General features: G+C 36.2%; 1 protein-coding gene across 4 annotated transcripts; it reads left to right on the plus strand.

Moving 5' to 3' along the window:
- Window positions 1-337: 337 nt before the first annotated feature.
- LOC119546402 (protein bfr2) lies at window positions 338-24,258 on the plus strand. Of its 4 annotated transcripts, none has more exons than XM_037852657.1 (5): window positions 338-415; window positions 2,046-2,232; window positions 17,237-17,404; window positions 19,239-19,423; window positions 19,619-20,086. In XM_037852657.1, exons 2-5 carry the CDS (start codon window positions 2,169-2,171, stop codon window positions 19,907-19,909), a joined length of 708 nt encoding a protein of 235 aa, XP_037708585.1. In that variant the 5' UTR covers window positions 338-415; window positions 2,046-2,168; the 3' UTR covers window positions 19,910-20,086. The 4 variants fall into 4 exon arrangements, with proteins under 4 accessions (XP_037708585.1, XP_037708588.1, XP_037708587.1 ...); XM_037852660.1 differs by lacking the exon at window positions 338-415 and adding an exon at window positions 23,420-24,201 and having other exon boundaries at window positions 2,011-2,232; window positions 19,619-19,903; XM_037852659.1 differs by lacking the exons at window positions 338-415; window positions 2,046-2,232; window positions 17,237-17,404; window positions 19,239-19,423; window positions 19,619-20,086 and adding exons at window positions 22,875-22,891; window positions 23,478-24,258.
- The last annotated feature ends 1,618 nt before the right edge of the window (window positions 24,259-25,876 follow it).

The following is a 25,876-nucleotide window of genomic DNA, read 5'->3' on the forward strand; positions in this document are numbered from 1 at the left end:
ACAGAGTTCTTTTTCATTTAATGTTGCTCCTCTGTATTTCTCCTCCCTTTATATGTATTTATGTTGCGATTGCTTCCAAAAAAAGATCAATATGCAATAATTAATTTTTATCTTGTTAAAAAGTGTCGAAATCTCTATATTTTAACATATTTTCAAATAAGTACTATTATAATTAAATTCGATCATTCTTGGATCACTCGAGAAACCCTTTTCTTTCTCGCATTTCTCAGTCTCTCTCTTCTCAATCTCTCTTTTCTGTGCCAGCTGGTATAAACGTGCGCTGGTATAAATAAAGCCAAAAGCGTACGCAACCGTTTAGTCCGAAATATTTCATTAAAGCCAACGCACGCTGAAGATCGCGCGTTCTCCTCCGATTTTTCGAACCGAGTGATTCAAGCGACCTACAGAAATAACTGTATGACACCGGTAACAACAATAAAGTTTATGCAAATTCGCGGGTGTCGGCATGTGAATGTGAAAATAATTGTGTGTGTGAGCGATTTCCGCTTCGACGCTGACAAAAATGTTTACAAACAAACAATTTGAAGCTTGTTTAGGCTGTCTGCGCAACAATTTGCACCCCCAATTTGTTCACCAAGTTGGTTGCGAAATACTTATGTACTTGTGCTAACTTTAATGTGCTACGCCCGGCATAAACAAATGATTTCCAAAATTATCAGGCATTGAAAATACCATAAAAAGTTTTTAGTTTCTAATTTTTGAAACCTTGAAAGATCTTTTTTAAAATTGTTTCTGATGGAATATTTTCATCAAAATGTAGTTTCCAAAATTGATATACTGGGTTTTAAGCTATATTTATTTTATACATGATAGTACTGATAGTTAACATTTTTATTTTAATTGTTTCTGATAGAATATTTTCATCAATATGTAGTGGCCAAATGTGTATACTGGTTTTGAAGCTATATGTATTTTATACCCTATTGACATGAACCTACTGATGATTAGTGAGTGTCTATAGTATGATTTGGCACGTAATAAATGTCAAAAAAGATCATTCACAATCGAATCTGCCATAACGATTACCAACTAAATGTCGATCTTTGGCATTAGCGTTTGCTAAGTCGTGATTGTACTCGTCTCAATCAAGGCGTGACTGCTTTATCTGGAGAATTAACAAGAAGCACTTAATCATAAACACTTAATTACGGAGAATCGCCCCTCTGTTTAATCTTTAGCTCCGTTTTCATTTCTTTGGAAGAAAATTCTCGATAGCCTCGCTATTGGGAAACAATCAAATGAGCTTTTTGTTTACAGAAACGATAGCCATGAACTCTAACTAAGCTCGTTGAACAGGTGATTTAAGCATTCGTCAAATTGACATAATTCCAGTCAATGCAATCGAAGTGGAATTCAAAATACGAATTGCGAATAAAACGTAGAATAGAAAAACATTCAGTAACTGTGACAGGGACACGATTGGAGACTAAAATAAAAATATAGTGGATGGAGAAGCCCGCGTGCGGTTAACGAAGCATAGACAAAAACTGATTAAGTAAATTAAAAACCCAACTAAATTTACGGCTCGCAGAGGTTGGCACAGAGTGTCTAAATACCCTTACAATCGAAGAGAGTCGGGTCTTATAAATCGATGAAGGTTTTTATAAATATTATATATTTAAGAGGTTGTAACATTTAATAGTTAGAAAATAGTATTATAAGGTAAATATTTATTATATATATGTATCCTAGGAAAACGCAGATCAATCAGTTATAAATGTATAAAACTAAACGAGTTTAATACCAGGGTGCATAATATTACTCATACGCTGCATTCAGCACAGTGGCGTCCCCGCATATTGGCCCCCGTCGACCGGCACAGTAAGCCGTTCTTCCCACAACACTTGGCTGACCATTTAGAATACATGTATATTTATAAACACAGCGACTAATTGAGTGAGAGGGAGAGTGAGAGAGTGGTCGGCAACTCACTCACTCGGTTTCCCACTCACTCGCCTGCCGTTTATTTGCCGCTTCCTCAAATCATTTAAGCGCATTTGACGATTGTTTGTCTTTCCACACAGAACGCAATCGAATCTGGTTGCCGGCCTACATCAACGCTTTAGAAACTTTGAACCCTAAATAAACACAGACAGTTCTAGAAATTACCTATAAGTGTGTGAAAAACAGGAACCAACTAAATAAAAATGAAGCTGCTGCTTGGAGTACTGGTGACCGTGCTGGCCCTTAGCGGAGTCTTTACATTACCGGGTGAGTAAAAGCCTTAAATGAACCTGTTGTGAAATGGAGTTGGCAGAAAACAAATCAATAAATGGTCATTTAAAGAATCACTTTCAAGTAAAAACATTAACAATTTCTTCCGATACTAAAATTGGATTTTGTAACGTACTTACATACTTTTTGATTAATAAAAGTAACTTTATTGATCACATCAAAGATTACAAATACTTAGCTTTCCTTCCGCATATTCCCATCTGCCCTCAGTAATAATAAAATATGCATGCAGAAGAAAACAGAGACAACCTTTTGACATGATTAACAAAAAAAATTGATAAGAAATGGGGATTACAAGAGCCTGCTTCTATGAATACCTTAAGTTCTTGGTGATCTGGATTATTCTGGTAGAATCTCAAAAAAATTTATAGATTCTTAAAGAACAATGTTTACTATAAATATTTAAATTCAAGACGCAAATACATTTTTTTATGGTTAAACTAATATAAATCAGGAAATAAATAAATAAAACATTTTTTTTTGTTACTTAACATTATTATTTTAAAGATCTATATTAAACGTATTGACTTGTTCGGTAAATTACGCCGTTATATATATTAAATTGGATTTAACGGAATCTTGAAGCTTAAAGTCGGTTTGCTTCCCGGATAATGATGGAAGCGTCTTGATAACAAAGCGAGGCACTTGACAATCAGCCGAATGCATCTTACAGATACACAAGTAACTACAAATGGCAAAATAAAATATCAGGGGCTCTCGGATGCGCGGCGCAGCATCAGAGATTCAGAGATTCAGAGATTCGGCGTCCTTATTGTCATCATCAGCGTTTGCTGTTCGCTGCCTTTGGCTGCCACTTGAATGCTTAAATTGCTGGTGAAGCTGCCAGCGAATTGCAGATGGTGGGCGGCTGGTGGGAGTGGGCGTGGCAGCGGGTTGGCAGCTGCCACAGCCACTTGAAGTTGTCAAATTCGGTGCAGTCCAAATCATCTGCAAGGAATATGAAAATGTTATGCAACACTCGTAAATTCCCATTTTTTGGCTAAAGGTTGCTTGAGATTCATCTCTCCAATGAGTGCTTCAAATTACAGTGAACTGTTTGGTAAATTGATGGGAAAACATGAAGACAGCTTTTTGCAATTATTAGTTAAGTGCAGATTTATTATTCATATATTAATGGAACTCTACGTTTTAATCGGTTGTAGGTAATATTATTTAAAAACAAGGCGAAAAAAGGAAATTAAATTAAAACATTTTGTTTTATTTAATTATTAGATCAGGCAATTGAAATGTTTGGTTTTGAATATTTTATATTTTGTGTTGGATATAAGTATAAAAACACATTTTGAATTCAATGCGCATATATTTATTTATACCGTTCCAATTTTTCAGCAGTATGGAAAACAATAATTTTTTCTGTTCCAGTGATCAATTCATAACCAGATTATTAGTTAAATGAATAGTATTCAATGAATACCAAAGTTATTTAAATTAAATTTTCCATTGTTTGAGTCAATAGGCTTGGAATAAAATTAAGTTCAACTATAATAGCAAATTAAATTACTGGAGATGTGGAAAAACCTGATTTAAGTGCTAAGGGCAATCAGTTAAGTTTTTATTTATTAGCTCCCATATATAATTTACATATACTTTGTAAGACGTACTATTTTCTCAAGTTTAAAAACAAATCTAGATACTGTTTTTACTCTTGTCTTTATTGGGTATTTGCAGCTTTCACCCAACTCAAAATCGGTTGAACGATCTCAATATTATGCACTCAAGTTCTGCCTTTTTACCCCACACCATTTCTCGGCCTGATTGCAAGTGAAATGCTTGAGCATTTTTCAGTGCTTGTTTTCTTTTCTTATTTTTCTTAATTTTGTTTTTATGAGAACGTACCATGTCAGTGTCCCATGGCCAAAAGAATTGGGTTAATTATGGCCATAATTCGCTTTTAAGGCCTTTTTCCAGGGAATGTCTTTCTCTGCCCCAGAACAAATTGCAATTGCATGTTCACATAAATCACTTTTTTTGTATTTTTATTGCTGCTCGTGCTCGTACGTGGATCTATGCGTGGAGTAATAAAACTCAAAACAATTATGAAAATTATTGGTATATTATTATTTTTATTTTTCATTGTTGGCATTTGTTGCTGAATGACCAGGCAATTTGTTTAATTTAGACAGATATTTATTTATGCAAATTGAAGTTAATTTTTGGACCTTTACAAATATTTTGGTAAATTGTATGATGAATAATGGTCAGATAATTAGCATTTTGTGTCTGGCCTAAATCAGTGGCAATTGTTATGAAGTGGAAATATTCAGAGTTCATTTATTGGGGGCTAAGCTGATTATGGAAAATTGTTGACAAAACAGAAAAAGCAGCAATTAATGAGGTTTAATTCAAGGACCTAATCAACCAGTAACTCTTTTCTTATTATTTATTTTTCTGAACTAAAGAAGATTGCAGCTGTTTTTGCTTTGTTTTGGTGTTGTGGTCACAATATAATTGAAAAGAAGCTAAACTCTGATCACAAAATATCCGCAAATTGAAGCTTATATTCTACCCTCATCAGACAAAACTTATTTAATTAAAGCTTCGAAACCAAAGTCAATTAAATGAATAAGTCGTTTAAGTAAAAAACACTTTTGCTAACTAAATAAAATGCTTAAAATTGAGTATTTTCATTTAAATTGACTTTACTTGACTTTGTCTTGTTGTTTTGGAAATTTGGGCTTTGCGGTGACTTAATGAAAAGAACGCAAATAAATTGAGCTCTGCACAAATGAATTGTAAATTAAATGAAAACAACAAGACCGACGGGCAAAAGCTACTTTCAAGTTAAATGAAATTGTTTTTTTGGAATTTGAACTGTAAACTTTAATTGGTTTATTAAATGGAAAAAATTTTGTCTTGTCACTTTTTTACACTAATTCGCAGAAAATGAAATCAACAGCTTGCCACTTTGTGTCACTTTTAATAGTTTCTTTTTAGTTAACTGTTTTTATTATTTCTTATTTTCGACAAAATAAATTTGTTTTCAAAGTTTTTCATTAAATGTTAGTGCTAAACATTGCATTTTGAACCGATGCATTTTATTAGATGGCACAAATATTACATGACATTGAACTAGAATTTTGAGTGCTTAATTTCTTAATGTGACAACTGTTTCTTCTGCTAGTCAAATGATGAATCACTTTCAACGAAGCCAAAAACTTTTTCGTTGTAACGTGACTTTGAGTTATAATAGAGGCAAATAGAATTTAATTGGATCCTTAAAAATGTGTGGGTTTTTCTGGCTTTTAGTAATTGCCAGCCAGATGATTAACAAGTTTTTATGCCGGCTGCAATAAAAATTTAAGTGTTACCGGTATTAAAAAAAGATCTACAAATAAATTTTAAAAATTGTGAAAATAAGTTCAGAAAAAATTCAGAATTTATTTGCTTGAAGACGAATTAATCAAAAGAATTAATTAATTTTAATTCTGCTTACATTCTTACTTAATAAATGGTTAGAAAAAAATACGTAGTATTCCTAATTATATCGCTAGATAAGACTGGATGAGTTAGGAAAAACATTTTACTAAAAGTGTAATGCAAACTAGAAATAAGCAAACATTGGTCAAAATTATGTTTTGTTATAAAATTGTTGACAAGTTATTGCCACGCCACACTACTTTTATTTTAATTTTCGCCGTTTGTTCGCATCTGTGGAATATCTAGATGCTTTTAATGAAACCTCACCTAACGATCCATGAGTCATCGGCAGCTGTAAAAATAAACAAAAAGCTTAGCTAAGCGCTTTTTTGTTGCATAGTATTTGCCTAATCAACAATGAAATGCCAACAATACCCCGTGAGACAATAGACCAGCGGACTCTCTAGACTCTGGACTCTCAATGGATCTCCGGCTGAATTGCAATTGTCAGATGTCACGAAGGGATTAAGTTGCCCCCTGCCCGCCGCCCCTGTCCAATTAGGTGGTGACTCAAACTCTCGTCGTCTGTGATTGAGAACTACTGCAACGCAGTCCGCCCATCAGAATCAGCCACTTTGGCTCTGGTTCAATGTCACGTAATCGCTGCAAGGCCTCCCTGGGGGAACCCCACTCTGCCCCGCCCTCCGACACACGACCCCCGACCCCTCACCTCTCAGTTCGCCGCCTCTTTATGTTAATTTATGTGCTGGCAAAATGTGCAAGCGCCTCTAATGCTCAGCCACGCATGGCGCAAACCCAAAATCAGAAATAAATTACAGAAGGCAGTCGACGGCAGAGGCAGTTGCTCATAGTCAGCACAAACTGGGGGAATTAACAGGGAACAATCGCACGAAGATGGTTATGCGGAATGGTGTCTCAGTAATTAACCGGGGTTTATCATTATCAAATTGAGGAATTTTGATTCAGTTTCAGTTTGATTCCGATTCAGTGTTCCCCAATAGAGCCTCAATTCCAATAATCACTCACTTGAGTGTAAAAGTACTAAATATTCTGCGAAGCTGTGAAATTTATTTTTTTAGTGTATATAAAAAACTATATGTCTTAATTATTTGGTATCAATTATATGCAATACAGGTATTTCCTTGTACATTTTTTTATTTATATGATTTTTGAAACTGGATGCAAAATAAAAGTTACTTGAGACTTTTATTTAAAAGCTACTATAGTGATTTTTTGTATCTAATACTAAATTAAAACACTTTTTACTCTTGTCCAAATATTACAAAAATCATCGTATTAGAAATCCAATAAAAATGATCTGCAAATAAAAATTTCTGTATTAAATCCCAATAGGCCTGATTACCGTCTTTCTAAAAATCTTGTTCTTTTTATTTTTATTAAAAAATTTAAAAAAAAACAACTAAAATCTGACAGTTCACGACCTAAGCCATCGTGTGAGCATCAGAACGCACAGAAATAATTGTATATTATAATGAAATCCCGTACATTACTCAAATACTCAGCTGGCAGTTGCAATGTCAACGCAATGCAGCTTTAAACGATTTGGCAAAAGGGGATTTGCGGATGGCGAATTAGGATTGAGAGGGGCTGGAAGTGGGGCTGTGGGTTGAAATTGGGAACGGGATCGGAATCCCGAACCCGTCAGCAGCTGCTGCCATATGTCCTTCTGGTATGGCTGTAAATTTAATGAGATTCCTGTCAAATTAATTTCCGGTTATGATTAGATTTTCGTTAATAGCAATTTGCGGTTTTTGCAGCCGACCAAAAATATGCGAAATTCAACTCCCATTACGCCGCCCATTTCCTCCTTATCCCGGCTTTCCTTTTGAATTGATTTGCATTTGCATGCTGCATTGTCACCATGCAACATTTGCAATGACTGCACAAAGTGTCTGCTGCAATTATCTGTCCAACAAATTGTGCCCATCATCGTCATGAGTCTGTTGCACAATTGATTAACATTAAGTAGTTTAGTAATCGTAAATCATGTTCAGGGCCTCACCCACAAGCCCAGCTGGCTGTGCCATTTATGAAATTTTGCATATCTGGCAAAGCCCAAGAAACCGAGGAATCATCTGGATGGTTGCCAAAATTGCGGCGCGTGTGGAGAGGTTTTGGGATTTATTTGAGCATATCAAATCTTAATTGGAATCCTCCTTCGAATTCTCAGAACCCGTAACACTAAGCTGCTTAAGTCATTGACATCTTTTAGGAATACTTGAGGACGTCAACTATTGAATTATTTAAATACTTCAAAAGTATTTTAGAAAATCAAGATTTAATTGATTAGCCTTCTGGAAATGTAGGTAATTCTTTATACAAATACATTTCTATATCTATTTATTTCTAAATTAATTTAAACATTCTTTCCACATTACTTACTTTGTTCTATCCAATTCTATGTTGTTATTGTAAATTTCGTTTGTGTTCAAAATAGAAATGGATTTCATTTATTTGGTTGACCAGTGTTCTGCTCCATCGATTGCACTTTGAAGCCGAATTTAAAGTGAAAGCTTCCAGAACGAGGCTCATACTCATTCAGGCCAGACTCAGACACACAAATCATTAACAATTGCAGCACCTGCCACACTACCCTCCCCGTTCCCCCGCCACCAAGACAAAACCATTTACAAATCAAGCCCAGAAATCAAATCCGAACGCTTTTTCATTCTTTACAAATTTTCTGCACGTACACGGCGGCAAAAATGATTCTTGATCCAACAGAAGTAATGAAGGCTGAGGCAGACAATGGCCGGGGAAAGCCTAAAATTAAACAATTTTACTCTTTGGCCATTTCATTTTTGCTGCTTTGCAGAATAATTTGTTGCATGTGGCGACGATATGACAACAACAATTTCCGGGGGTGTGGGAAAGGGGCGGAGCGCTTCGTGTCCGGGACCAAACAATCAAAATCAAATTCAGATGAAAAAACTCATTTTAAACGCGACAAACGTAACGTTCAATCTTCCAGAACATTGAGTACGTGACACGATTGTCACATTTGGCAACGGGGATAGAGTTTCTGAGGGACAGAGCGAGAGAGAAAGACTACACGGAAAGAAAGAACCTGATAGTCTTGTTTCTTAAATCGTATCTTATACGTTTTTTTTAAATAACCTCCACTTCTTAAATTGTACTTAAAATGTATAGATTATTTATATAAGGAGCACTTAGAAAATAATACTATCAAATTAATTAATCAGTGAAATATATATACACTGGTCGGCATATGTATTTTGACAAAATAAAAGTTAAGTATACTCATAACTTGAATTTACTTCTTGTAAACTATAGGCATCAATGGAAAGGTAATTTCAATGCCGTTTGAATGATACAATACATTTCTTTACCCATTCAGTACTTATTGAAAAGGACGAATTTGTGTAAATCAACTTTGAAATTTAAAAAAAAAACTTTTTTCCTCGTCTTGAAAACTTAAATTTTTTGATGCAAAAAGTTTCTTCAAACAAAAATAATAGTAACTGCAAAAAGAATTTTTCAAATATCATTTTGCTTATATTTTTTATGATTTTTTGAAGGTGACAATGTCGGAAAAAATTTGTATGAAAAAGACAAAAATATGGCTCAAATGCCTGTTTTTAAGCATTTTCAAAAATTCATAAAAAATATAAGAAAAATGATTTTTGAAAAATTCTTTTTGCAGTTACTATTATTTTTGTTTGAAGAAACTTTTTGCATCAAAAAATTTAAGTTTTCAAGACGAGGAAAAAAGTTTTTTTTTTAAATTTCAAAGTTGATTTACACAAATTCGTCCTTTTCAATAAGTACTGAATGGGTAAAGAAATGTATTGTATCATTCAAACGGCATTGAAATTACCTTTCCATTGATGCCTATAGTTTACAAGAAGTAAATTCAAGTTATGAGTATACTTAACTTTTATTTTGTCAAAATACTTATGCCGACCACTGTAGATATAAGGAATAGACCCCGCCCGGGTTAAAAAGTATATGTCATATGTATGTATTCCAAATTGTTTGATTTATACTCAACAATTTTTGTATATCCCCGGCACAACGAAATTCTTGATTCGCCACTGGTGAAAGATATTAAGAATATTTAAGAAAAACATATTCAAATATTTTAACCAAAAGTAAATGTTTAATATCTTTGAATATGTATATTCCACATGTAACATAGAATAATTTTGAACACATTGCTTACTGCTCCCCAAAGTAATTCATTTTTAAAATGCCTAGCTAAATATACATTTTTCTCTCAGTGCCTCCCTTCATAGTCACAACCAAAGTTTTTTCCTTCTGTTTGGTTTAGGCTCAGCTCGCGTTTTGTTTTTGTTTTGCCAAAATGCAAATGAAGTGGAGAGAGAAATGAAAAATGAACGCAGCACCTGACTTGACTTGTAGGATAAGTTGGAGGTGGGCAAGGAACTGGGGCAGGGGCGTTACAGCCTGACCTAGCGACCCAAAATTAATTGAATTAAATTTGATTTTATATTTATTTCGCTTTGTTTTGGTAGCGGTTCTTTCCCGACTTCCTTATTGCCATCTGTGGGCACGTAAAGTTGGTTTGTCATGCAAATCTTGATTTTATTGCAACCTTATTATGGAGCACAAGAAATGGGGTTGTTGAAAGATTCATTCATGAAGTTATTTGTTTGTTTGGTTAATGAAGTGTTATTGTGCGCCAATGACGGCAGGGGAAGAAATATTGAAGAATTTTATAATGCTTTTTAAATATGGGATACTTTGGTGTTGCAATATTAAATTACATTTATTAATATATATATTCCATATAAACTAACCCGAACCACAATCTGGCACCAAATAAAATTTGTGTTATATCATACGTCTATAATGTATGTTTTATGAGTATTTATAGTAATATTCCCAATAAAACTAATTCGACTTATATATAGAGACTTCGATTTAGTGAAAATTGAGTCAGAAGTTAAACTTAAGTTACTATACTTTCTAGTTCGACTATCTAGCCTTAAATTCTTAAATGTAATCTCGACACTTTGTTTCGTAATTCCACATTGAGCTTTCCACTAAATCGAATTTGTTATCTCCGCTCAAGTCATTAACATCCCAGTCCAGCCATTCCTGCATTGGCCAGCAAGCCCACTGAAGCCTCCACTCGGCCATATAACTCGAATCTGTCACAACCCATTCTTCAGGCCGTTCCCCAACTTATCACAGCCTCATATGGAGTCGCCACTCAGCGCGACTGCCAATCAATTGTAGACAGAGGGAAATAACCATGCAGATAACTAGAACTCCACCGCATCCTCTAATAGGCAGCGCATCCGCCACACTTTGCATCATGCACTGGAAAAAAAGATTTAGCTCAATTTTCTTTAAAAGATGATTGTGGCACTTCTGTTAAGTACCAACAAATCACTTAATCTATTTTAAGCGGACTGTACGAAATGCGAAAATTAAAAAGTTTTTGCAGAAACTTAATTCTTTAAGTTTCATATTTCATTAAAAAGTTTATAAAAGCTATAAGCCTGAGGAATTAAAATTTAATTATGAAATTAACGGGTTATATTTTATATATTTTTTTATAATTTTTCCAATGCAATTTCAAAGATCTAACTACTTAGTTGGGATCGCTAATCTATCCATAACTATAAACAATTATCTAAATATGCTATAACATTTTTATATTTTATGTATTTATTAGTTAAAGTTTTTTTGTTAATGAATTTTTGTAATTCTTAAAAGTGATATTTAAGTGTACTCGACCCCAAAGAGTGGGCAATAGAACGGAGACAGCCGTGAAACGAGACCCCTGTGTGGCCCCAGCTGTTGTTGCAACGCGTCACATTAATCAAGGCACCCATTGGCCCCTCCCCCCGTACACCCCCTTCGGTTTAGTCGGGATTGGGTGTCAGGCCCCCATTCTCAAAGCTAACGTCATCGCACATCTCGCCCATCAAGGGGATGGCCGAAAAATCATTGTTGACATTTGTAATTAGAATTGATAGCAGCAGACAGACAGCCGCCCCTAAAAAGGGGTTTACCGGGGTGGGGACTTGGGTCGGTTAGCTAGGGGTTCAGACGTTAAACTAATTTCGTTTTCGTTTTTCCAAAGCTCGAGCCGGAGCGATATGTGCACTTTGCGAAGGGGTTCTGCACGTCCATCATTTGTTAAACTTTTTTGCCGAACAGAACTGTGATTGGAAGGAGATGATAACATGTGCGTGCGATTCGCACTGGAACAAATTTAGGAACTATTAAAGTGAGAAAAAATAATGAGGATTACTTGGGAAACTGGGAATCTGAAAACTTAATAAGATAATAGATATACTTTAAATCCTAAATTAATAATACAAATTAGGCTCAAATATACATTTTACAATACATTTTTTAAAGGAAATTTGATATTACCTTTTGATAATGTATTATAACGTACAGATTTCTATGGGAATAGTAAGTAATAAAATGTTATTTTTATTCGTTTAGACTTGTAAAATGATATTTTATATCTTGTAATAATGTTGATTATATTTGTATGATGATTCCTTAATGAAAATATTTTTTTAGTGTGCTATACATGCTTGGTAGCAAAACAGCAGCACACACAATCACGCAGGTCAATTGAATGGCATTTCACTTGGAGAATGACAGCAACTAAGCTTCAGTCTGCACTTTCTCTCGATTGGGGCTGTCGGTGGGTGGCGGTGGGTGGCGGTGGGAGGTGTGCGTTGGGCGGTGGACAGTGGGTGGCCAGCTCAAGAGCTGGCTTTGATTTCACTTTCGCCTCGACTGCTGTTGACATTTGCCCCATGAACCCTCTCTTCGGACCCTCAAGTGTCGTAGATATGCGTCTGTGTGGGGCATCAAACTAATTTTCCCCTGTTTAGAGTTCTTGAACGTGACACAAGTCTGCACTTGGGCCCGGACCACCACGCCCACTCCGGCCACATGTGCCGCCCCTTTGGGCCACTACCGTTGCCTTGGCTTCGACAGGCCTCCTTCGACTGTCGACTGTCTCTGGCCAGTGGTTTTCAACTGATTTGAAATCATTTTAACCCAAATTGCATACAATCGAGTTTGCCAGGAGGCGGAATCCCGACGTCCCTTCCACACACTCCGGCTGGAGGGAGCACAAATGTTTGTATGTGATTGAAATGCCTTTCTCTGGGCTAGGTTTTGGTTTGGGATTGGGTTTGGCTCTGCTGCGTTCCAATGGCGATGATGGTCCATCCTTGCAGATGCAGTGCCTCCAGATCTGGGTGGTTCGAATCTAATTTGTGAGGGTATTAGGCTAATGGATTAGGGTTGGATATATGAATTTAAAAGCGAAAGCACTTGGAGCTGGGAATGTGTTGGAACAGAACTGAGTCAAAAAGATTAAAAAGAAGTGAGAAAAAACGAATATACTTCATTAATTGTGCTATTACTTTACTTGGGCAAAGGCTTAACACACTTTAAGCCTCTTTCTTTTACCTTTTCGCTTTTAGTAATGGCTCGAAGGCTGGCATAAAAAGGAGATTCTCCGAAGATTTACATAGTAAACTAACTTTTTGCAACTAAAATCATAATTACTACAAGTGGCCTAAGCCCCTTCCTTTCGTCTTCCCCTGAGGCATTAGGGGAAAAACTTTTTACATTAACCGAAGTGCGGCTATTAAAAATTCATTAATTGCATGCAACTGCAAAACGAGCAACAAAGTCGAGGCAAAAATTCGCTGGAAAAGTTTAATTGATTTGTGAGCGCCAAAATGGTAAAATAATTGATAGATGGTCGAGAGGCTGATCAAGGAGGCAAACCTTAATGAGAATGCCCTGCAGTGAAAGTTGAAAAGTTGTATTTATTTTCAACATCATTTTTTCATATTTTGTTCGCCACCATTTCTATAATAATTAGAAAAGTTTTACCACAGTAGCGGCAAATCAATTTTTTGAGAATTAAATTTGCAATTTTGAATGGGGAGACCGGAAAATGGAAAATGAATAGTGAAAAAGTGGTAAACTTGTCTCGGCAATAAACGAGCGAGTATTACACATATTTCATCAACAATTTGAACGTCAAGTAATTGAAAACGCATGCATCGATGATGGCCAAAAAGCGAATTGCAATTTTGTATGTTGGCCAAAACCATATTGGGGCCACTCATCTATGTTGCCCCGGACAGCCGCAATATAAATTTGATGGCCAGTACAGCCTCATCCCCTGGATACCGAAACGCAATGGAATCCCGGCCAACCCAATGCATTTGGCCAGCAGTTTAATTACCATTTTGGGCGCTCCGAGTGGGGAAATGCGAAGAGCATTTGATATTTTCCGGCAATTTTCCAAAGCCAACGAAGAAATAGTCATGGCAGTTGGCAATTATCTTTCCGCATTTATTCCTATTCCAACTCACATAGATGTGTATATCATATTTCACTCCAATTCTCGGCCAGGCAGAAAGGTAAAATGTTATTAAATCAATTAAATAATTTTGGAAATTGTCTTTGCTATTGAATGCTCAGAAATATTTTTCCTTTGTGTGCGTTTAATTACAAGTTCAACGAACACATTTTTCGGGAAAACCGTAGTTTGGACAAACGGTACAGATAAAATTATGGTTGGTTACTTGAAATTCCCTGTCAAAAATCTTTGGTTTTAGCCCTTAGAGAAGCAGCTAGGCTTATAAATATCTTATGTTTTAATTTCTTTAAGATTCCATACACAATTGAAATTGAACTTCACCAATCTCAGATATTATTTCTGGCAGCGAAACACCTTCTAAAGAAACCAACTTCCACCACAGAGCCCGGGATATTCCCAGAGCCAAGGCAAAGAAGTCCGGTGCACAAAACCATCATTGCTGCTCACTAAATTATGCAAAATTGTACAATTATGTTAATTAATTGACGCAGCCAGCCAGGCACTCCCACTGCTGCCCCTTGGCCAATTAGCGCCATAAAACGCAGGCCAAGCGATTGCCAGGGATTTTATTTTGGCCTCCCAGGAAAGCAACAAAAGTGGAAAGCCCCAAAAAAAAAATATATATGAGTGGCACGCCCAGTCGCTTGTTAACCTTACATAATTAGCAACAAAAATGTTCGTTGTGTTTAGAACAAAAGCGCAGCGCATTGCAGAAATTTTCGCAGTCCCTTTTGGCTTCCCAAAAATCTGCCAACTGGCTTTATTAATTCCATAATTCAGCAGAGGCAGAGCGGCTGTAATGCGAAAAGTCGGGAGAAAAGCCGTAGTCCCCTGTCTGGGCTTAATTATTGGAAAATTAATGAAACTGCCATGTTAGATGTTTTCATATTTCCTGTGCTCTCCACGTTTCGCATGATTAATAGCCTTAAAAAATGAATGAGTGGTTGGGTTGGTGGAGTGAACGATGGGGTTATCTTTCGTATTTTTCATTATGCTAATAGTCTTTAAAAAAGTCCAACATTTAAGAGTTGATACCAGTTATTTCATTTAAAGTAAGAAATGTGACAACTTCGAAATATTAAAGTTTGTATACTGAATATTTGTTCTTACCTACACGGCAAAATGAAAAGAAATGGTATGTCAAAAAATGGTTAATTGGGACATTTAGTATAAATATGTATTTAAGATATTTAATCAAGTTATAATAAACCTTTAATTCAACACAAAGGGACTACTATTTAGTTACAATGTGCTTAAAGCATGAATCAATTATATAAATTCTTAATTAATAACTCCAAAGATTTAGTAATCGTAAAACAGTTAGGCAACCTGTTACATGTTTTAAAAATGTTTATTTTAATATTTCGGATGTTTTTTAAACAATACCTTAAGCTCGTATTCAATAAGTTTGGATACGTTGGCTGTACATTTGTGTATACGAATAAATATATCCATGGTGCATATTTGCAGGCAGGTAGCCCACTTTCATATGGCCCACCAAAGGTAAATATTTGCACTTGTAAATGACATTCACGTCTGCCAATCTACCCCTTGTCACCGGGCGCCTCTGGCCCACATTCGGTCTTTGTTTTTGTTTCTTCAATTGATCCACTTTATGTTTGAGCTCTGCGGGACTTAAGGGGTGCCTCAGTGGCAGGGGTGGCAGTGACATTTTTTCACAAAAACCCAAACATATTGCGGGCGTCGTGTACATTTCTCATAAATCGGCTTAAAAAGCGAACGTAAAAAGGGACCCGCAAAAGTGCATTTGTTTTGTGCACCCTGAATCAGACATCATATCGTATCTCGTGGTCCCCATGACCCCTGGGGTCACATACATTCGCCTTTTGCGTAAGCAATTTTACGCAGCACATAAAGCTTTTCATATTTCACATTTCATTCCGACTGGAGGCGAACTGAGTTGCCCGGAGAAGAGGTGAGTCGAGGAGAGGAGTCAACCCGGCTTGACTTATTTTTAACGTTGTTAGTTGCGTTGAAAAGGTCCGACAGCAAAGGGTATACTGGTTTCAAGAAGAAGGTTGTGTCGCCAAGGTAATTTACGGATTCAAGCTCAAGTGTAGTGCAGAGCTTCCTAGCCATCTTCTCTATAATAATCTACCATTGAGATTAACTTTTGCCGTTGGATAATTGTAATATCTCGATATCACTTGGCTAATATTTAATGAAACTTTTTTGTTTTGTGTAAAATGGAATACTCTTTGTCAGGTCTGTCACATCAAACTTCCCTCTGAATCGTATGATAACAGATTTGTCGTTTGCTAAATAAACATTGATCAAACGAAATTGGTTTTCCGAACCATTAAAGTTAATGTTAACATTCTTTGACAGAAAACTTACTGGAACCATAACATGACATTGAGAACACGGCCGCTAAGGAGATAAAAGATCGCTTCACGGTTTAAGAAAGTAAAATTCTATGCCGATGTGTTTCATAAGCTGTACTAAACTTTTTAGGCTGCTGTTCAATCTGATTTTTTTATGTACATTACGTAAAATTATTACAGTTAATTATTTTATTAAGACTATATTGCCATGATCTTGTATTATGCAAGGCCATCGTAATACTGGGTAACCCCCGGTCGCCTTTCTTTCTCCTCCCCGATCTGTGCCCCTCTGGCCACTTGTTGTATGATGGTTGTGTTGCGTTGTTTTGCCTGTTGTCGCTGTCAGTGTCAGCTGCTGAGATTTATGAAGTGCAACATGCCAGGACTAAGGATTGAGGGACAAAAAGATTGAGCGGCGGCGGGGAAGGAGGAGGGCCGAATTTATCTACGCCTGCAACCTGACTGCACTCCCTCTATGCTGAATCCCGCCGAAGGACTCGTTATTTAGGGGCTCTCAGATAAACCTTGTCCCAGTTTGTGAAGTAGCGAGAATTGGTTTTTAAATCAAAGTTTTGCGCTCCCTTAAGCTCGCCTTGGAATTTATCAAATGTCAGAAGTCAGGCAGAGGTCAAGGGAAAAGAGGTCTTGCATTATCATAATCCTGCGACCAAAAGAGAGAAGGAAAAATTATGCAGAGCAAAGATTGCGTAATCAGCGTTAATGAGGCAGGAAAAAGGGGTCGTTTCCCGCTGATTTGGCTAATTCAATCCCATTTTCGCCAGCCAATTTGGCTCTTAATGATGACTAACAGCGCTTAATTCCCACTGAAACAACCTTTTCTTCTTTCTTTCAGCTCGCAACGACCCGCAGGACGATGCGGAGGTGATTAAAGTGCCATCGCGCCCTCAGCCCGAGTCGGATTTCCATAACTTCCGCGGCGTCATCGATACGGGTTCCGGATATCCCTTCCTCCAGCCGAATCCTTCGAGCTTCAATCTGGGCTTCTTCGACTCCTTCGATGGTGAGTGCCGCGCGTCACATGCGGCGTATGCGTGATGCGCTGCTTAATCGGCTTGAGCATTTATAATGATATTTTAATTAAACAATTTTTAATGTGGCCTCAAAAACTGCATGCAACGCAATTACATGTCTCGAATGCATTTAATGCGTCATTATTATTCTGCTTAACGATGATCGAACGGTTGACATATTACGTATACTCAATATTAGAGTACACCAGCGGAGTAATGCGGTATTCAGGCAGTGTTTGCAGCGAAACAACATATATAAATATTTAAAAGTAGTTTTTATATAGCTAAGATTTATTTAATGAAATGCTTTAAAAATGCCGGTCCTTATTAGGAGTCAAAACAAAATGTTTAGATCCTTTACACTTCCATATCTCCAGGGTTTTACAATCAGCATATAGAGCATTAAAGTTTTCGAATTTATATTTTATTATTTGGTGCAATGCCATGGCTTAAAAGCACATCCCCTGGGTCAGGTCAATTAGCCAACTGTCCTTCGGGGACTTTTAAACTTTTCCATCTCTTTTTCTGCCCACCCCGGTTCCATGGAAGTGAAATGAAAAACAATTTATCAAAATATTATGTCAAGTTCTTGTTGCCAGACAAAGTTTATTTATTCCCTTGCATTTATTTCTATATTTATGGTGGGCCGAAGAGAGTGGCGTGGAGTAGGTCAAACCAGTCTGTTGACCATTAAAAGTGAAAAGTTTTGCGCCTCTTCTTGCCAATTTCTGCTTAACTAAGACCGTAAGACGTCGCAGATGACGACGATGAAGCTGAAACTTCATAAATCTTATCCTAATACGTTCGAGTTCGAGGGGTAGGATAAAAACTTGCCAAAGCCCAGGGCATTGTATATGCATAAAAGTTGTTATATTCTTTGTTTTCTTATTTTTAGGTTGGGGGTTTGTACTCGTAGAATGTATGGGGTCAACGATAACGAAGCGTAGAAAATGGCATATAGACAAATAGAAAGTTGTACGATGCGGTGGCCTGCGAAGTTTCTTGTCAGCGAACTATTTTCGATATACCCGCTGTGGGTTCATATAGAGATGCACGGATTAAACCAAACAATAAATACTCCTTAAAATGCATTACATAAGTTTTTTTTTATATATAGAGCTCCAAGATTTTTAAACATTTTTCAACCGTAAACGCTGTGGAAAACTTTTTCCGACCTGCATACATATTTTGCCTAGCTATTTAAACGCATTAAAATGCAGCCAGCAAATGAATTTGTCGACAAATGGCAATCAGCAACCGGGCCAAAACAAAGTCGTGCAAACAATGCGGTCAAGAATTTATGACAAGGTTGAAGAGAATGCAAAAAAATCGACTAGGAAAGGCCAAAGAACTAAGGCGAAGATAGACGTATAGGCGAAATAGAAGGGGCTGCAGTCAGGGGTTGAGGATTACAAAAGTGCAGACAAGAAAATGACAGAGACGCCGGCGACACAGAAAACGCTTTTTAGTGCGTTTACGGATTAGGGATTTTCAAACTGAAAAATACATTAGCATGAGACAGAGACGACAACGGAATGTCTTTCCCTTCTCAAGGAAAGCAATACCATGGACTAGTCTAGACCAAGGACACCTGCTGTTTTCCCATCAAATCCTTTGAGCGCCTTTTTATATTTTCTGGTTTTAATTTATGTACGAGAGTGCGTTACATTGGTTCTCAACCCTACGTATAATTTAAGAATTTAAACTGACTTAAAAATGTTGTATTAAAAAAGGCCAGTTCTTTAATCTATCTTAATGGATAGTCGGAAAACAATTTTTTTTAAGTAATACTATAATTATTTATAAGATAAATACTTTCCACAGATCTGTTCCGTCGTCTGCGCACCCGTCTTTGGCCCGTGGTTGGCAGCGAGTCCGGTGAGGATGGAGCTACCCTGAAAGGCGACTCTGATGATTCCAGCGATGACAGCGGTTCTGGCTTTTCGTTTGGACTGCGACCCCTGATTCCACTGGATCCCAAGAATGCCAATACCACTTCAACTGTTAAGGTAAGTGGTTAAGGGACAGCCAAAAAAGTAAAGCGGATTTGAAAACGTAAAGATTTAGACCCAAAAGGGGTGTATTAAAATTCAGTAGTTTTACAATATTAATTATTTTACTAACTGAGTATATTGACTAGTGTCAACATTGTAATTATATAATATATTTAAATAATTTAAAGGTAAATTATAACCATTTTTTAGATCGTCGATGGTCACAAGGTCGAGATCAACGAGACGGTTTACGGGGACAGCAACAGCGTTTTCAAGGTTCGTTTGGTGAACGTGCGTCCTCTGGAAAGTGGCGAGGAGGTGGCCCAGGGGGTGCACACCAGTGGGGGCGACTTCAAGCCGGCGGTGTCTCCCAGCACCTCTGCCCCTTCCACCAAGGTCGGGGAGTTCGACGACGAGGAGGACGAGGACGATCGCCGCGAGCCCCTGGAGAAGCAGCCGCAGGACAACGAGGTGCGCGACATTGATGAGCCCAAGGTATAAACTTATTTACGACAAAGAAACACACTTCTTTGAAGAACATTTAACCTGGAAATGCTTCGCAAGCGCTCTACTAACCAATAAAAAAGCGAATTGTATATTGAGATCTTTCTATAAACTTGTAATATATCTATATACATATTTCTATTCTTTTTTAAATAAAGTTTTCCATAAAACTAAGCAATACCTATTGTAAATACTATATAAATTGCCTGCGTTTACTTTAGTTTACTAAAATTTATAACATCGTATAATGCAACTGGAATAAAACCTTATTGGTGATTTGGTTTGGTTGTGGTGTGCTTTTCGTTTTTATTTACTCCTGTTTATTTAAAGCTTTCGTTTGCTAGTTTCTATGCTGTTTATTTTTATTTTAATCAATTTTTTAGTTCCGTTCGCTCTATAATTAAGTTTTGCTAATTTGTCAGGCCAATAATCTGTTCAAACCGCAATCGTAAATATTTTATTAACCCGACAAAATGTTTAATTGTACAATTAGACGGTTTTTTCTTCCTATTTAATTTCTGCACTCATATAATATGCATATTGGTTCATTGGATTTGTGAGTAGTTGCATCCTTTTTTTCGACAGCATTGCGTCTAAATTAATAATGCAAACAAATTATAGTTTGTGGCCACAGCTCGTAAAAAGGGATGTAACAAAATATTATGCAAATGTGCAGATAAGAAAAAATTGTAATGTGATGAGAGGGAAAAATTTACCTGGATCGTGTAACTGACAGATAGAATTATGAGTTGAGTCATATCAAAGTTAATGCACGATAAGTAGGGGATTTAGCTGTGATTTTTGTACAGCTTATGGCTTTTTTTTATTTTTAAAATAGATTAATCATTAAAATGGAAAAGATGGGATATTTTGATGTTCACTGAATCACTGACGGGCTTGATTTTTAATCAAAAAGGTTTTGAGCTAGTAATTTTTGGATGCTCTTTAGTTGCTCAAATCTAATTTCCTTTTAGGGGTTTAAAAAAGACTACTGATTTACACTTTTACTTTAAGCCATGGTCGATTTTCGACTTTAAGTAATTAAACATTTTCGGCACTCCTCGTGTGCCCATTCCATAAAGGGCTTTGTAAAATATGTACATTTTCGCCACCCACAACAATTCCCACCCCTCGGCAATTGGTCACACACGTTACCGTTTCTTTGGCGGTGCATGCATCATATGCGACCATTTTTCTTGACGCTTTTGCTGCAAGTCCATTAATTACTTTTAGGCCATAATAAAAATTAATTTTTATTAAAAGTCATGCGCTCCGCTCGCATAAATCCTTGTCTTGGGCGGTGGCCCACCATTTCGCGGTGGGCGTGGCAGGTGGGCGGAGAGGGCTGCATTTATGAGAATTTATTGTGGCGAAATCGACGAGTGCCGGTTGGATAAATTTTTTGTTGCCTTCTGCGAGCCGGCATAAATCAGCGAGAAATTAATAAATGACCGTAAAAAAATTGCAATGCGGCGTAAAGCGCAATTATTAACAACTTTAAAGTTGTAAGTGACATGTCAACGTTTAAATACGCAATTTTAAATTTAAATAATGCCAGCGGTGACATTTTCGTGCCCGCAACGGAAGCAAGAGGAATGAAAAATAAAAACTATTCGCACAAGTTGCGAATTGCATTCGATTTGTTTTTATATTTTCATTTTAATTTTTTGTGTGTTCAACTTTATTTTTCATCTCGCGCGGATATTGAAAGTTGTGGTTTGTGTAGGGTGTAGGTGGAGTGGGAGGCCTGGCTTCTCATGCGTTTATTTGAATTTAATATTCATGGTTATAAATATTAATACACACGGAAGGGAGTTTGTGAGGGGGGGCCGGGGAATGGCAATAACTCCTTTCCAGCTGCATTGAAATATTGAAAAATTGTTGAAGCCTGTTAAACAATTTGGCGATTGAAGCTTTTGCAAAAAGCATGTGCCATAATCACAAACACAGAAACGACTGAGGGTTTTTATATATTTAGTATTGGAAAATTGAAGTGCACATAATTTACAGTTGTGTATTTACGAGGCTGTGATAACTTTTCAGCAGTTACGTTTTTCAAATATAAGGAATGTAAGTCCTGATGCCGTCTTAAAGAATATGTAAATTGAAGGCGCTTAAGTTTTCATCATAGGAGTACAACAATATAATTAAATAGAATAGAAATCATCAACATCAACCGTCAAAACAGTCTAGCCATTTCTGTTTATTTTATTGTTTATATTTTTTTTTGTTAAAAAAAGTACATCTAAAATGTTGACAAGAATTTAGAAAAATATTTCTGTGAGAACCAGTTCCATTTGATTGCTTTAAAAATTCAAACGGTTTGTAAATCACCATATCTTTTTTATTGCAACAAGCCACAGAAATAATTCTTTCAATCAATTTGAATTCCCGAGAAATTAACAAGAAACAGAGGTGACTAAGTCGCAGTTAATCTGCATAAAAGTTACAATGCCACTGCCTTCGTTTTTTCGTACTTTAAGTCATCTACATATCTGTTAACTCTTCCGAAATACGAAATATTTTAGTGATCCCTCAGAACAAAAATAAACAAATGTGTTAAAAGTTGCAGGTATTATTAATATACATTTCTAAGAAAAAGCTAGTAGCAAAATTGAACAGATCTAAAGCGGAAGAATTGTGTATGACGTCACAAGACAAGAGTGGGTGAGAGGGATTGATCTGACTGCTAATTTATCATCAAAGGAAGGTGAATCACATGTTGAGCAATGAATAACAACCAAAAATAAGGAATGAATACATTATTGAGAGAAAAATATCTAAAAAAGAGAGAATACAGTCTGATAAGAGAAATCTTTTGTCCCTCTCCAACTCTCGATGTAGGGTAAGCTTCTGTCAGTCTGCCTCTCCCTTTCCCTCAAGCTTGTTGACCATAGAGATTCTTATAAAAGTTTAAGCTCGACTTGCCAGCAGCTCAGTTAAAGATTGGAAGGCAACTAAGAAACTGGTGTGATAATTGTGAGTTTTAAATGACATTAAAAATATAACAGTGGACATTCATTTTTGAAAGCAGTAATAAAATTGTTCAAATAAATAGTGAAAATTTCTACTTCTAACAACATTTATGTTATGAAGAGAATATTTCAAACGGTTCTTTATAGAAAAACGTTGGTATCCAGACGGACTGATACATACTACAAGGGATTCAAAAATGAAATAATTTTTATAAAAACCACTTAACTGAAAGTTATAAATTGCTAGGACACATTGCATGAAGATATATCAGCTTTTTCGAATTGTAAATTTGTTTCCATATTTTTCACTAAATATAAAGAGAATTAAAATGAATTCCGATTGTCTTTAAATAATAAAATAAATTTTAATGCACTCCAAAAGCGGCATGTCTAACGTTAACCAATATTTAACACAAAAGATTGGCCCTTATAAACAATCAAACATTAATTTCGATCTTTTATTTAATTTTTTTCGCACACATGCCCACATTTTGCACATTTACACCACTAAACTCACAAAATCGATGCACAGTCCACTACACCAACAACCACAAGTTATACAACAAGACTTGACACCAGCTCACCCGCAGACTCAGAATTCGAAGCTTCTGGTATCAGCGAGGATATAGCGGAGACTCTCTCGGAAGAACAAAAAAAGACGATGGATCAGCTGAAAGAAATGATGGCATCCGTGCAACAAGAGATTAAACATGAAGAAGATTTGGAGCAGGATCACGAGGACAAAGAGTATTTGGAGAAGAAGGAGAAGAGGGAGCGTGAAGAATTGGAATCCTCTGATGACGAAGATGGCGAAGCTACAACCCCTGTCGTAATGAGCGAAACTTTCAACGATGAGTGGGCTGAATTTGACCAGGATCAGGATCAGGATGAGGGTCAAGATCACGAATTCGACAACGATCTGAATAACGAAATCGATATCGAGGAGAACTTTGTGCCTGTTGACCTTTCCAACGATATAGCTGTCAACGACATTGCTGCAGCAGATCCTAATTTTCCGCATAATCCCGACGCTGAATTTATTGTGGACCCATCTGTAATAAGAACTATGCCCATGTTTGAAAAGCTTTCCCTGGGAGAGCCTTCGAAATGAGGACTATGTTTTTCCCTCTAGTCTTGGCATTGTCTTTAATCTTAAGTCCTTAGTATGTAAGAATTCATCGAGGACATCTCTGAGAGATCCAAAGAAATCGGCATTCTCTTTAACCCTAATTTATCGTATTTATTTCGACAGAAAAGAGTATTAAGTGCATCGAAAATTATTTATTGCTAAAATACATCAAATGAAAAATTTAAGTATTCTAATAACAATAAGTAAAATTATTTCGACTATCAATAAAATAGTAAAATATATTTTTAAATATATTTTTAGTTTATAATGGATTTTTGATAGTAATATTTACTTGAAATAAAAATGGGTAATTATCAATAAGCCGCTTCATTCCGGCTTAAAAAGCGCGAACGAACACGCTTAATATAAATAATATTCCAAACAACTCTGGTCGACCAATATTGTCCATCTTGATGGCGCCTTGATTTACTCTGAATAAATGAATTGATTAACCACCGAGAGCTTTTAAAGCCTTAACAAAAATGCAGCATATTTTCAGGCTTATTTATAGAGATTCAACAGATTTAAATTGAATATGGGCATAAAATGCTTGATAGGCATTATATGCCTCATTAGTTCTCTGTATTTAAAAAAACTACTAGTTAATTATTTTTTCCATACTTTGCATCAGGGTAATTAATTGTGGTCAACTTATGGTTAACTTAATTGCCTGTTATTCTTTTGTCAAACAAAACCATGGGCCATAAGAGCTTATTAATTGATGAATTATATTCTACCAGCAGAAAAGCGAATATGGAAAGTAACTTTTAAATTAATTTCATGGGATAAACTTTGCTTTGTACTAAATCTTAACTAAACAAGTTATATGTGAAAGTAAATCAGAGTATAGGACGCAAAAATGATTCAAACGTCTCAGAAAAAAAGTTCATACACTTAAAATACAAAATACAGAACTAAGTCTGTTTGCAATTGTCTTTTGAGTGTCATTTTTTACCAACATTGCGATTGTTTGTAAATCACGTGTTTCAGGATTTATGTTTAGTCTGTTTATTGTTTCACTACAGTGAAAACTTAAAAAGTAAACTCATTTTACTGTTTTTAATTTTATAATAAATCTGTTAGTAAATATTTTAATGATTTACTATAAAATTTCCTTACTGATGGACTTTCAAACACGTTGAATACATAAGTGGCCGACATATTTGAACATAAAATTCCGAGTTGCCATCCCCATCATCATCAGGGCCATTTTGCGAATAAAGGATTTAAACTGTTTTTGAGCTCATCGGGGTGTGAGTAAAAAGCATATCAGTAATTATGGCTCCTGTGCTCTCAATCCGTGATTCTTCTGGTCTGGATGGGAGGGGTTTTTGGTCCATTCAAGTGCTTCTCCTCACCTGTCTGTTGAATGGTTTATTTTCTCTTCCCCATTTTTATGGACAGCCTTTGTGTATTTGCTTTGCCCGGTGCAATGATTGCAACTTTTCAATTTGTATTTACAAAAGCGAAACAATGCGAGGCATATAAATGTGGCTGCCTGTATAAATTGAGCTTTATGTGCCTGTATCGTATGCTCGTTTATTAAATTTGAGCTGTAAACAAAATGGAATATCTCTGCCTTCTTCGTTGTTTTAAATCACTTAAGCCAAGCTTTGGTTGATTCCGAAAATTCAATTTGTCTATATTATGGTGGTTTGGTTTTTGTGGGAAATCAGAAAAGTCAAACAACCCTTCATTAGTTTTAAGTGCCAGAAAAGCGTTTAATATTTTCATATTTGTTTACACTTGCTTTTAATCACTGTTCTGCCATATGAAACACTTTATAATTGCTATGCAACCAACTTAATTCCATTCTAAGGACCTTTTTCTAATGTAGGACTGAAAAAAAAACAACCAAAA

This window comes from Drosophila subpulchrella, chromosome 2L (assembly GCF_014743375.2).
Source record: "Drosophila subpulchrella strain 33 F10 #4 breed RU33 chromosome 2L, RU_Dsub_v1.1 Primary Assembly, whole genome shotgun sequence".
In the NCBI taxonomy this organism is placed as follows: Eukaryota; Metazoa; Arthropoda; class Insecta; order Diptera; family Drosophilidae; genus Drosophila; species Drosophila subpulchrella.